Below are 14,236 nucleotides of genomic sequence, written 5' to 3'. Positions count from 1 at the left end.
TGCCTCACAGCCTTCATGGATGTCTCAAGTTCCCCTTAAAAGGTCGAATATTTATAGACATAATTTCAGTGATCAATACGCTTTAATACAGAGCTGTGAGGCGTTTTTTTTGCATTGTGTTTAGGGTGAAGTCCTGCACGCTGCCATATTTCAGCACACACTCTGCATACAGCCCTAGGAATTAGTGACAACACGTTTATGACATTCACTGACAGATTATTATTATTTTTTTAATCTTTACAGCGCGCAGCTCTACGCTGCATTATGGGGGTGACAACATCTTAGTAATTGTTTTTGTACAGTGAAACGTCTCTTTTAAATAATGGTTAGCATCTGACTATACATCCGTCCTAGAACGAGGTACGAAGCATTTCATGCATCATGTATGAACAGGTCACCAATACACTGTATTCAGATCGCAGGATCTCCAGTATCCTGCTCTTATCTCACCTGTTGTCTGCAGTTCCAGTACCAGTTTTTATCCAGTAGGGGGCGAGTTCTGCACAGGTTGGATTATAGAGTCTGGTTTAAGGAGGGGGGGTTCCACTTGTCCTACAGCAGGATTAGACCTTCCCCCTGAGCAGAGTGCACCTGATTAGAGTCCCTCTTCCAGTGTTACGCGCCCGTCCCGGCCTGTATCGCCCTCTTCTCCTCCTTCTACAACACCCAAGTGCCAGGATACCTGAGCAGCAACACAATAAAGTCACAGTAGATCCAATTAATGCTGGAAGTGGCCAAAGGGTGGCCAAGTGGTCTGCATTGTCCTCTGTCTCTCCATCAGAACTCTGGTTCCTTCCACTGTGGCCCTTGGTTTCATTGACGTAATGTTTGCTGCTGTCCAGGTGGGCCGGGCTCTGCACGTCTGACATGGGCTGGCCCAGAGGAGGGGAGGATGGGAGCGGCTCCATGCTGAGGTCTCCTCCTTGCAGAGATCTGTCTACTGAGGCGGAGATGAAGGGGCTCTCGGAGATGAGGGGGGCTGTTAGTGATGGAGAATGCGTAGGGGGGTAAGAGCGGAAAGGAGAGTCCGCAGGGGAGGGCAGTTGAGGAGGAGATGGCTGGGGAGATGAATGAAGAGACGGTTGAGGGGGGAATTTCGGTGGAGATGAGGACGGTTGATGGATGGAGTGTTCCTTAGTTGCTAGGACTGGTGGGGAAACGGGGGCCGGTGAGGCCAGTGCCCGAGATATATTCTGACGTTCCCATTTCAAGGACGACCTCGGGTTCAAATCAATGTGTCCCATTTTATCAAACACCAACAGGTCTGGGTCCACACCTGTAAGATGAGATTGGACTTATCAACATTATCTTCTATTTCTTACATTGGTTGCTGAACCTAAAATACAAGTTTATCCGATATGAAAGCCTAAATAGTATTAATAGAAATGCATGTAAAGCTCCCAAACTACTTCAGGCAAGGTCTCCTACCCCTGAGCTGTATTCCAACCAACGCATTTTAGATGCCTCCTCGGATCAATGCTTGAGGTAGCAAGCATAGCTACATCATCACTGGTGGGAGTACTGTGGCATAATGTGAACTGGGGGCACTGTGGCATAATGTGAACTGGGGGCACTGTGGCATAAAGTGAACTTGGGTATTGTGTGGAAAGATGTGAGCTGGGGGGCACTGTGGCATAAAGTGAACTGGGGGCACTGTGGCATAATGTGAACTTGAGGCACTGTGGCATAATGTGAACTGGGGGCACTGTGGCATAAAGTGAACTTGGGTACTGTGTGGAAAGATGTGAGCTGGGGGGCACTGTGGCATAATGTGAACTGGGGGCACTGTGGCATAAAGTGAACGGGCACTGTGGCATAAAGTGAACTTGGGTACTGTGTGGAAAGATGTGAACTGGGGTCACTGCGGCATAAAGTGAACTGGGGGCACTGTGGAATAAAGTTAACTGGGGCACTGTGGCATAATGTGAACTGGGGGCACTGTGGCATAAAGTGAACTTGGGTACTGTGTGAAAAGATGTGAACTGGGGGCTCTGTGGCAGAATGTAAACTGGGGCGCACTGTGGTATAAAGTGAACTTGGCACTGTGGCATAATGTGAACTGGGGACACTGGCATAAAGTGAACTCGGGCACTGTGTGGAAATATGTGAACTGGGGGCTCTGTGGCATAATGTGAACTGGGGACACTGGAAAGATGTGTACTGGGGGCACTGTGGCATAACTGGGGTCTGTTTCAAAATGTAAAATGTATATGGAGAAGTTTCCATGCTCTTGCGTGAGCTTTTGTTCCCTGGTATCAGCCGTGTCAGACTAGTAGAGGTTGCCAGCACGTGAAACTTTGCATAGATATCTGGTGATGACAACTGTCGGCTCTGTTTTCAGAAACCAGCTCATAAAGCAGTTATCCGACAGGCTAGATGTCGTTGTAAGAAGCCCATTAAGGACAGCTGTCCTCCTCCGCCTGTTCACTCACCAGCTGTGACCGTGAAGAGAATGCCGCGCTCCTGCAGCTGGACCAGGCAGCTCTCCGGCTGGGGACAGTGCATGAGGTGACAATTCGCCTTCCCGGCACCCATCTCAGAGATGAAGACTGCAACATTACAGGACTCTGAGGAGACAGAGCAAGGCCTCAATCTACTGGGGCACATCTAACGTATCCGCTGCTTCCTGGAGAGCAGATTATAACATTCAACATATTTATATTATAGCATAATATAAGACATTTGCATGGTCGATTACCAAATCCTTGTGTTTTTCGCTGCGCGTTTCTCTGTCAGAGCAGGCGGTGCTGTGGCTATTGGTGTCTAACACTTTCCTTGCATAGCAGGAATGATGTTTCCTCCTCAATAGAGAGATTATACAGGTGTAGGTAGGGGCTCTTCTTTATCACTTAACATTCTAGCAAGTTTCAGATACCTAGCACATTGGCCTGGTATGCCATTTTATTATGTTTCTTACGTCTGCTGAGGTAAAGCGATTCACTGCTAACCTCGGTCCTCGAGAGCTACTAACAGTTCCCGCTTTCCAGACCACCCAGCAGGTGCACAGGTTACTCAGGTCTCCTCATTACTCACTAGCACATTTGAAAAGATCCACAGGTGGCGCTAATTATTTCACTTGTGATTCTGTGAGGAGACCTGGAAAACATGCACTGTTGGTAGCTCTCGAGGACCAGGGTTGGCTGCCCCGGAACTAGACAATAAACTTGTTCCATCTTGTGGGCAAAATTAGAACACTCACAAGACATACCCCAAAGGAATCTCCGAGACGTGAGGGTACCAAGAGTCAGATCAAAACCTGTCAGAGTCCCATACATACAGTATATCTCCCTCACACCACCCCCCGTCCAAAGATCTCTATTCTCACTCAGATTCCCCCCTCACTCAGATTCCACCCCTCACATAGATCTCCCCCCTCACTCAGATTCCACCCCTCACACAGCTCTCTTTCCCTCGCACAGACCCTGCCCCGTCACATAGCCCCCCCCTTCCCTCACACACTCATAGGGGTAAATTCACTAAAGTGAGAGTTTTTAGAAGTGAGTTTTAGAAGTGATGTTGCCCATAGCAACCAATCAGATTCTACTTAACATTTAACTAGCACCTTCTAGAAGATAATAGCTAGAATCTGATTGGTTGCTATGGGCAACATCTCTTCTAAAACTCACTTCTAAAAACTCACTTTAGTAAATTTACCCCCAGGTGTCAACTTAGGCGGTTGAGAGACAGGCTCCCTGGGGTCCATGGGACCTAGGTGGCCGCCTCTACTGCCTTGTGGGTAATCTGGCCCTGCCAACGGGTGATCAGCCGCAGCCATTTTTTTTTTCCAGAAATGTTCATCATCATATTTTAATTTTGACTTTAACAAATTATTAGGAAACATAATATACATTTCCTGCTATGTTTTGCATGATGCCACATACAGGAGATTTTTTATTTAACCCATTGAGAGATAAAAATAAGTAATAAATACCTGAAATATTTTCCGCTGTTCCTCGTGTCTGTCACAGGGGAATGTACATACTAGCCATAGATTTATATTATGTCTCAATACGGGCTGTGAGCAAACTATGGGCAGGGTACCACCTCCGCCTGCTCTGTGCCAGCTTTTCAGACCTGTTCAACCTGCTGCTGATCCTAATGGCGTGATAATCTGCCCCCAATGATGTCACATACATATACCTCTGCCTAACCTACGTCAGGCCAGGCCTACTGAGCTATTGTGTTAGTATTATCAGACTTCAATTAGTTTGACAGACAAGCTCTGGGAGAGAGATAAAAGTTTTACGGGGAAGAGAAGTCAAACAATGGCACTGTTACACATGGTGTGCTACGCAGGTAGACTCACAAGCAACTGCAGAGAAACTAAATAAAGTCCTATAACAAGTAATATTTTAGACATTATACCAGAGGTTCCCAAACGCAGTCCTCAAGGCACCCCAAGAGTTCAGGTTTTAGAGATATCTATGGTTGAACACAGGTGTTAAATTAAATTAACTGAGGTACTAATAAAGGCACCTGTGATCAAGTATGGATATCCTTTAAACCAGGACTGTTAGGGTGCCTTGAGGACCAAGTTTGGGAACCTAGGGCCTGATTCTGACCCGCTCGCGAGCGCTGGACGCTCGCAAGCGGGTCGATGGTGCCTAAGTGCGCATGCGCGAGACCCGGCGAGCGACGGGGAATCCGTCGCTCGGGGTCTCGCACCAAAGGGGGCATGCTGTCGATGGTGAGTGACAGCACGCCTCCTTTGGTGGGCGTGCCGGGGGCGTGGCTGCCAGACGGAGGCGTTCCCATGGGAACGCCTACTGTCTGAGTCCGGCCCCACTGACATCACTAGTGATGTCAGTGGGAGTGATTTTGGCTCTGATAGAGCCAAAATCACTCCAGGGCTTGCGGCAGCGAGACCCTACCGCAGGGTCTCGTCGCAAGCCCGATTGCCGCGATGGTCTTGACCATCGCGACCATCATCATGGCCGCTCGCTATAGCTGTGGGTGGTCACCCACAGCTATACGAGCGGCCAGGAGGCCGCTCCAATAAGAGGTAGGAGGGCCCTGATTCAGAGCGAGTGCTCTGGTCAGAGCGTCCGGCTCTGAATCAGGCCCCTAGTCTGCATTATACAAATACAAAGGGAACATAATAAAAATATTCATTTTTAGATTGCCTTTAATGTTTGTGGCATGGTTCAACATAAATGTTCTGCAGCCAATCAGCTATGAGAGGGCTTTCTGAAAGTAGCACAGTGGTGCAAGGATTAGCTTTCTGCCTTACAGTACTGAGGTCCTGGGTCCCTATCTGTGTGGAGTTTGCATGTCCTCCCTGTGTTTGCATGGGTTTCCTACAGTTACGCCAGTTTCCTCTCACACTCCTCTCCCACGCTCCAAAAACATACTAATTAATATTAATTGGCTTTGGACAAAAAAAATGATCCCTGCTGTATATATTTGTATGTATACCCGTGTATGTATACCCTGGGGCAGGGACTGATGTGAGTGACGAAATACTGTCTGTGAAGCGCTGTGGATCATGTCTGAGCTACAGTATATAAATAACTGGTAATATAGACTGTAAGCAAAAGAAATGTTGTCGAAGTTTGGTTGGTTGGTGGGACCGTAGACAGGAACAGCAACATGTCCCTATTGGACCACTGTGTAATCACTTTAGTGTCACCTGACCTCTCTCCCTCACCTTGGTCACAACACCTGCGGCTGCACAGTTGGGCAGTGGGCTCGGGCTGCCTCCGCAGCACTCGGGCTCCGCGTTGCTCTGATCCAGAGAAGCTGAGGAGGAGTCCGGGGAACCGTCTGATCCAGCAGTCATGGTAGAAGGCGGTGTGCGGGCAGAGAGCGCTAGACATGCAGAGGATCCACGGAATGTCCAGGAGAGAGAACAAAAGAGCAAATGACTCCAAATTCGCCGCCATGTCCGAGGGGTACAGGAGAAGGTGTCCTGTGGAGGGAGACGGGGAAATAATTCGGGGTCATCTTCATTCAACAACATCCATTTACTGCACGGTGGACTCACCCAACAACCTAACATGCTGCACGACCAACAACGTACGCAGTATCTGCGCCTACACCCTGAGCACCCCTATATATTATCAAGTTATGGACTTTGGGCCTAATTCTTTACGGATTGCAATTGCAACAGCGTACGCAGAACGGCTGCCGTTAACATTGCGATCGCACTGTGATCACTTACGCAGTTACAAAGCCATCGCAGATTGAGGGAGGGGACGTCAGCGTTTGGGGGGTGGTGACGATGGAGTGGTAGGAGAAACGCAGGCGTATCTGTCCGTTTGAACGTCATTTCCTGGGCGTGCATAAATTAGCCACTGCTCAAGTACTCGCTGCGTGCGACGACAGATGCAATTCCTGAGTAAGGTCAGACCTGCTGTAATTCTGCGTGAGGGGCAGATGTTACCGATGTATACGCAGGTCTGCGAGGTCTTACGGATGTGAGGTAGCGGTAGTGGGCGTATCTATGCTGGCTTTGCAATTGCAGACATTAGCATATTTTCGCAGGAGACCTGCGTGGGTTATCGCAGTTGCGATCGCAATAGAGACCCCCACTGAAGCCGGCAGTATATGCACCAGGTAGGAAAACAAGGGACTCTAACTGGTCAATTCATATAGGGGCGAGCAGGCCAACGTGTTTGTGCAATGACCTGGAACTGCCAGATATGGCTCCTTATCTCGCCCCCATCTCATCGTACTGTGCTACCATAAGTGCGGCATGGCGTTATCACCGTAGACCTCAAAAGTTAGCGGGGGAGAGAATTCATCTGCTGCTGTGCCTTTTAGACGCAGAAATCTGATCACACTACACACCTCAATGTGTGACCATGTTCCCGCCATCTTACACCTGATGCTGGGACAGTATGACTGATATGAGGTGCAGTGTAATGGCCGTCAGGGGAAGCAGTGATCTACCTGCTCTGGCCTGATGGGAAATTAGAATGAAATAGAGAACATGACACTGGTGAGAGGTCTTGTTACCTTACTTATTGAACCACCCTCGTAGGTACGTGTGTATAGTTCAGTAAGAGCAAGTGTCAGATTGGTAAAGTTGTAATTAGTGAGCTGTAGCGTTTAATGGTAACTGACACAAAGGTAATGAGAATATAATGAATATACAATTCCAGCTGTCATGTTATATTGGTAGGAACTGTATGGGAATGGGTATGATATGTCGGCTGTCGGGGTGCCTCCTGTCAAAATGCAGACAGCGGCATTTCGATGGTTGGTATCCCAACGGGTAGGATAAATATACTTACCCTTTCCCCTCCCCCCCTAACCCTCCCTTCTAGTTGTCTAACCCTATAGGTGCATACACACACAATGATTTTTTGAACGATTACTGTTAACGATATCGTTTATGGTTCAATCGTTGAAAATATCGGTCACTTTCTGAGTTAAAACGATGAACGATTATCGTTCATGCGCGTTCACGTTTGTAGTTCAGTCAGACTGACCAACTCAACGATTTTCAGTAAAGGAATATGCAAAAATCGTTCATTACATTTAGTAAATGAACGATTTTAGTAAACGATTTTCGTTCATTTTTCCCTTGAAAAAATGACCGAAAATCGTTTACTAAAATTGTTCATTTACTAAATCGTTGTGTGTGTGTGTGCAGCTTATCACTCCCCACCCCGCACCCTAACCCTCCCCATTAGTGCCTAATTCTAAGTCTCCCCCCCTTCGAGCCTAAACCTAACCCCCCCCTTTGTGCCTAACCCTAATTCCCCCCCAGTAGTGCCTAACCTTCCCCGCAAAACCTAACCCTAACCTCGTTACGCTGCCTAAACCTAACATTCCCCCCCCCCCGTTGCTAACAGCTAAGGGCGCCACGGACATACCTTGGGCCTGATTCAGAGCCGCTCGTAAGCGGCTGCTCGTTCGTTCCGAGCGATGTTTGCCCAACTGCGCATGCGTACGGATCATAATACGCATGCGCGAACCAGTCAGTAATGCCGAAAATCGTTTGTTCGCTTAATAGCGAATGCCTGCTAATATGAGTGACAGGAGGAGGCGTATGTGGGTGGTAACAGGGGAAGGTGCTTGTAAACGGGGAGTGGAGATCCGAACGCAGGTGTGCTTAAAGGTCAAAACGGGCGTTTTATGGGTGTGCATAATTAATACAGCAGTGTCACTGACCACGTCACTGGGTTATTTTATAGTCAGAACTGCTCGCAAGATTGTGGTAGGAAAAACCAACCACAAGAATAGCGAGCAGTTCATACGCTTTTCGATGTACTCGATTAATCTAATAAATAGCGGAGATGACGTAGGATGCGAGTGGCCAGGGGGCGTAGTTATCCAAAAAACAACCGCAAGTTTTGTTTGCTCGTTCAGACATAGAGGCGTGAACAGACCGCAAAGAGCGAACGGTTCATTTGAATAGCCACCCCCTTTTCCTGAACGACCGTCCGCAAATTGCGTCCGGCTCTGAATCAGGCCCCTTGTTCGGGCTGGCATCCTTCTGGATCCCAGCGTCGGGATTAAGTTATGCGTCGGTATTTTGACGCCTATCTTAAGCCCCGTTTTGGACTTTCAGCGTCGGGATTCAGACTAGCGGCATAACTACATCCCGCTGTATGTTAGTATGTTGTTGGTTTGGGTGGTATTAGGAGATAGAGCCACTGAAAAGGAAAGGTGTATATAGTGCAGGCACATGTGCTGGGCTGGCAGGTCTATAATAAGTGCCGTGGTGGAATGGAGATACTAATGATAACATTATTACATACTGGTAGCACCTAATACACGTGTGCCGTTGCTGGTACCGCTCACCTACCTCTTGCCCTGGTCTACATCAGGCTAGCCCAGTCTTGCCCTCTCTCAGCGCTCTGTGGGGTATATAGCATAAAGGAGCCCCACACATGGTGCAGTGGCACAGTACAAAACGCAGATGTTAGATGAATGGGCAGCAGGCCATCTCTCCATGAAATCACGCTCCCTTACCTCCTCCTCTTCCGGGACTTCACTTACTGTACTGGCAGGTAATAATAAATAATGGCGGTTCATAGGCTTAACTCAGAGTGGACAATCAATAAGTCTATCTGACAATGAAGGATTTGGAGCACTATAAGTCCCAGCATGCCCACTAGTACTCTGGTCTTTTCTCAGCTCTTCGTGGTGCTCACGGAAATGTGATATATATTAAGTCTCCCCTGCTACCTCTCAGGCTAACTTATCCTCAGGGGTGCAGGTCTCGCCACTTGGCTACAGGCAAGGTCAGGGGTGTCTTCAATGGCTCTGACCCAGGTCCCATTTAGTACTTAAGGGGAATGAGACACTGAACTGAGGGTTACTGAACTAAGGGGAGATGTACCAAGCCCTGGAGAGAGATAACGTGGAGGAATTGCTCAAAGCAACCAATCAGCTTCTAATTGTCATTTATCTAACATGGGGGTCTATTTACTAAGCAGTGTTAGGAGACAGAGTGAAAAGTGATAAGAAAGTGATAAGGTGCCAGCCAATCAGCTCCCAACTGTCATCTCACAGGCTGTGTTTGAAAAATGACAGTTGGGAGCTGATTGGCTGGCACCTTATCACTTTCTTATCACTTTTCACTCTGTCTCTTATCACTGCTTAGTACATAGACGCCTTAGTCTTTGAAATGACTCTTAGATGCTGATTGGTTGGAATGTATGTATAGTTGAGGCAGCTGTGTTAGATAGGTAGAGATATGAGTAGTCTGTTACAGTGCTGTGTGGTGATTTGGGATGGAGGTACTGAGGGGTATATTTACTAAAGTGAGAGTTTTTAGAAGTGGAGATGTTGCTCATAGCAACCAATCAGATTATATCTATTATCTTCTAGATGGTGCTAGATAAATGTTAAGTAGAATCTGATTGGTTGCTATGAGCAACATCTCCACTTCTAAAAACTCTCACTTTAGTAAATATACCCCTGAGGGTAGATGGGATGTGTGTATATAGGCCCTCATTCAGAGCCGTACGCTCTGAGCAGAGCGCACGCTCTGAATGAGGGCCGGGCTCCATGAAAATGGAGCGTCCTCCTGGACGCTCGTATAGCTGTGGGTCACCACCCACAGGCTATACGAGCGTGCATTTTGATGGCCGCGATGGTCGTGACCATCGGTACCATCAAAATTGCGAGCCGGAGCCTGCGGTTGAGGTTTTCAACCGCAAGCTCCGGAGTGATTTTGGCTCTATCAGAGCCAAAATCACTCCCACAGTGGGCCGGCTTTTGACGGGAGGCGTTCCCGTGGGAACGCCCCCGTCAGGGAGACACGCCCCCAGCACGCCCACCAAAGGGGGCGTGCTGTCAATCCACATTGACAGCACGCCCCCTTTGATCGGACACAACGAGCGAAGGACTTTCCTTCGCTCGTCGCGTCTGGCGCATGCGCACGACGGAGCTCCCTCCGTCGTGCGCATGCTCAGTCCATAACATCGACCCACTTGCGAGCGGACAGCCGCTCGCGAGTGGGTCTGAATCAGGCCCATAGTTCAGTCACCTGTGTCAGACTTGTTTTGTGTATATGTTATTAGTGTGTTATAGTGTGTATGCAGCTCAGGTACCTGTGTCAGATTGGTAACGGTTCAGTTAGTGTGCCGCTGTGTTAGGCTGGGTAGACACTTGCACAATATCGGCTTGATGTGTCATTTCCAGGCAAATCGGAAACGATAAATCGGGCATATCGTGCAGTGTGTATGCCGGCCCGGATTGCGCGCTCCCGCGGGTCGTCTGATATGTCGAGTGATTGGTCGTGCTTGCACAGCCAATCACACGAGAACGTATGCGGGGCTGTGCAATGTAATGACAGACGGAATGAGGTATCATTCCGTCCTTCATTACATCGGGTAATGTGTAGCGGCAATCTTGCATAGTCATCGGCAAGATTGCCGGTCGTACAAGTGTGTACCCAGTCTAAGTGATGTTGTGGGATTGAGATACTCAGCATAAAAGAGATGTATATATCAGGCTGGCATATAGTTATAATTAATGTTTCCTAATGGATGTGCATATAGCCCAGACACATACCTAGAAATCTGGGTCAGATTGGTAAGTAATTAGAGGGGTGCAGTGTTAATGCCATATTTTGGGATAAGATACGAAGGAGTTACAATTACTAAGCGGCACTTTTTAAAGCTGACGTGTCTTCTGCTGGATTTACTGGGGATATAATATTATGTACAACCCCCCCCCCCCCCTCCACCCAGTTTTGCATTTAATATTGTTGCACCTTTAAATCCAGCCACTGAAGTCTAGACGGCTTTGAAAAGTGCTTCTTAGTAAATTTACCTCTATGGCTAAAATGACTGTAAGGGGTATATTTACTACAGTGCAGGTTTTTAGAAGTGGAGATGTTGCCCCTAGCAACCAATCAGATTCTACTTAACATGTATCTAACACCTTCTAGAAGATAATAGCTAAAATCTGATTGGCTGCTATGAGCAACATCTCCACTTCCAAAACCCGCACTTTAGTAATCCTACCCCTAAGTTTGGTTTGCGCACCTGTATCAGTAAGAAGAACATGCGGGATTGATACACTATGAACAGAAGGCCTATATATATATGTATATAGCTCAGGCACCTGGGTCAGACTGTTGGTTAATGTATGAGGAGCCTGTTGCCTGGTTGGTGGTGTTTCGGGATGGAAATAAAAGGAATGTATGTGTAGTTCAGCCACCTGTCTGAGCTTTGTAAAGCCGACGTTAGTGCGTTGATGTGTAAATGAGGTATAACACCCCCTGTACAGGCTCACTCACCTGTACGCTGAGTGCTGTCTCATGGTGCTCCTGGGCTGAGGCAGCAGTCTCCTCTCTCGCCTCTGCTGTCTTCTCTTCAGAGTTCCCCCGTCCGTCTCCTCCTTCCCACCGTCACGCAGTCTTGTTGTCCCCTGGGCTGGAGAGGGTGTAACAGGAGGGGGGCTGGCTGGGGGGCAGCCGGCTTATTGGTGGAAACTTTCAAAGTCAAAGTGAGGAATTTGAAACTTTTCTTCTGCAGTGTATTTTTATATATTATATTAAACTTCTAATTCAAATGTCATTGAAAAAAACAAACAGAAAACGAATTTCATTTATTTCATACTCTGATAGAAAATACTGAGATTTGTGCATGAATAGTGACATCATCCAGGAGAACATACAACAGTCACATAGATCAGTGGTTCTCACACTCGGTCCAAAGGACCCCACCACAGGTCACGTTTTCCAGGTCACCCAGCAGGTGCACAGGTGTATTTATTACTCACTGACACATTTTTAAGATACACAGGTGGAGCTAATTATGTGACTTGTGATTCTGTGAGGAGACCTGGAAAACATGCACTGTTTGGGGGACCGAGGACCTAGTTTGAGAACCTGTGACATAGATGATATCAGCAGGACGGGGAATCAGTGCAAAGATAGACACATATCATGCTGGAAGAGTATAAAACCCCTTCCATTTCTGTACCCGGTATATTTATTGAAGGGGATGGCTTACACACATGCTGAAGAAAGTGTACAGGGTATGGGATGGGGTGTATAGAGTATTGTGTACAGGGTATGGGATGGGGTGTATAGAGTATTGTGTACAGGGTATGGGATGGGGTGTATAGAGTATTGTTTACAGGGTATGGGATGGGGTGTATAGAGTATTGTGTACAGGGTGTGGGATGGGGTGTATAGAGTATTGTGTACAGGGGATGGGATGGGGTGTATAGAGTATTGTGTACAGGGGATGGGATGGGGTGTATGGAGTAATGTGTACAGTGTATGGGATGGGGTGTATAGAGTATTGTGTACAGGGGATGGGATGGGGTGTATAGAGTATTGTGTACAGGGGATGGGATGGGGTGTATAGAGTATTGTGTACAGGGTATGGGATGGGGTGTATAGAGTATTATGTACAGGGAGTGGGATGGGGTGTATAGAGTATTGTGTACAGGGTGTGGGATGGGGTGTATAGAGTATTCTGTACAGGGTATGGGATGGGGTGTATAGAGTAATGTGTACAGGGTATGGGATGAGGTGTATAGAGTATTGTGTACAGGGGATGGGATGGGGTGTATGGAGTAATGTGTACAGTGTATGGGATGGGATGTATAGAGTATTGTGTACAGGGTATGGGATGGGGTGTATAGAGGTATTATGTACAGGGTATGGGATGGGGTGTATAGAGTATTGTGTACAGGGTATGGGATGGGGTGTATAGAGTATTGTTTACAGGGTATGGGATGGGGTGTATAGAGTATTGTGTACAGGGTGTGGGATGGGGTGTATAGAGTATTGTGTACAGGGTGTGGGATGGGGTGTATAGAGTATTGTGTACAGGGGATGGGATGGGGTGTATGGAGTAATGTGTACAGTGTATGGGATGGGGTGTATAGAGTATTATGTACAGGGAGTGGGATGGGGTGTATAGAGTATTGTGTACAGGGTGTGGGATGGGGTGTATAGAGTATTCTGTACAGGGTATGGGATGGGGTGTATAGAGTAATGTGTACAGGGTATGGGATGGGGTGTATAGAGTATTGTTTACAGGGTATGGGATGGGGTGTATAGAGTATTGTGTACAGGGTGTGGGATGGGGTGTATAGAGTATTGTGTACAGGGGATGGGATGGGGTGTATGGAGTAATGTGTACAGTGTATGGGATGGGGTGTATAGAGTATTGTGTACAGGGGATGGGATGGGGTGTATAGAGTATTGTGTACAGGGGATGGGATGGGGTGTATAGAGTATTGTGTACAGGGTATGGGATGGGGTGTATAGAGTATTATGTACAGGGAGTGGGATGGGGTGTATAGAGTATTGTGTACAGGGTGTGGGATGGGGTGTATAGAGTATTCTGTACAGGGTGTGGGATGGGGTGTATAGAGTAATGTGTACAGGGTATGGGATGAGGTGTATAGAGTATTGTGTACAGGGGATGGGATGGGGTGTATAGAGTATTGTGTACAGGGGATGGGATGGGGTGTATAGAGTATTGTGTACAGGGGATGGGATGGGGTGTATGGAGTAATGTGTACAGTGTATGGGATGGGATGTATAGAGTATTGTGTACAGGGTATGGGATGGGGTGTATAGAGTAATGTGTACAGTGTATGGGATGCGGTGTATAGAGTAATGTGTACAGTGTATGGGATGGGGTGTATAGAGTATTGTGTACAGGGAATGGGATGGGGTGTATGGAGTAATGTGTACAGGGTATGGGATGGGGTGTATAGAGTATTGTGTACAGGGTATGGGATGGGGTGTATAGAGTATTATGTACAGGGTATGGGATGGGGTGTATGGAGTAATGTGTACAGGGGATGG

At 47.6% G+C, this 14,236-nt stretch overlaps 1 protein-coding gene across 1 annotated transcript; it reads right to left on the bottom strand.

The window, feature by feature from the left end:
• Window positions 1–260: 260 nt before the first annotated feature.
• Window positions 261–11,784, bottom strand: MANSC4 (MANSC domain containing 4). The gene is made up of 4 exons (XM_088476843.1): window positions 11,702–11,784; window positions 5,648–5,908; window positions 2,433–2,567; window positions 261–1,276 (listed from the first exon to the last, which is right to left on the bottom strand). The coding sequence occupies exons 2-4, from the start codon at window positions 5,880–5,882 to the stop codon at window positions 564–566; spliced, it is 1,083 nt and encodes a 360-aa protein (XP_088332969.1). The 5' UTR covers window positions 5,883–5,908; window positions 11,702–11,784; the 3' UTR covers window positions 261–563.
• Between the last annotated feature and the right edge of the window lie 2,452 nt (window positions 11,785–14,236).

Source organism: Taudactylus pleione, unplaced genomic scaffold, assembly GCF_031769625.1.
Source record: "Taudactylus pleione unplaced genomic scaffold, aTauple2 ptg000196l, whole genome shotgun sequence".
Taxonomy (NCBI): Eukaryota; Metazoa; Chordata; class Amphibia; order Anura; family Myobatrachidae; genus Taudactylus; species Taudactylus pleione.
The sequence above is the reverse complement of the archived record's forward strand: the minus strand, read 5'-3'. Positions and strand labels throughout refer to the sequence as shown.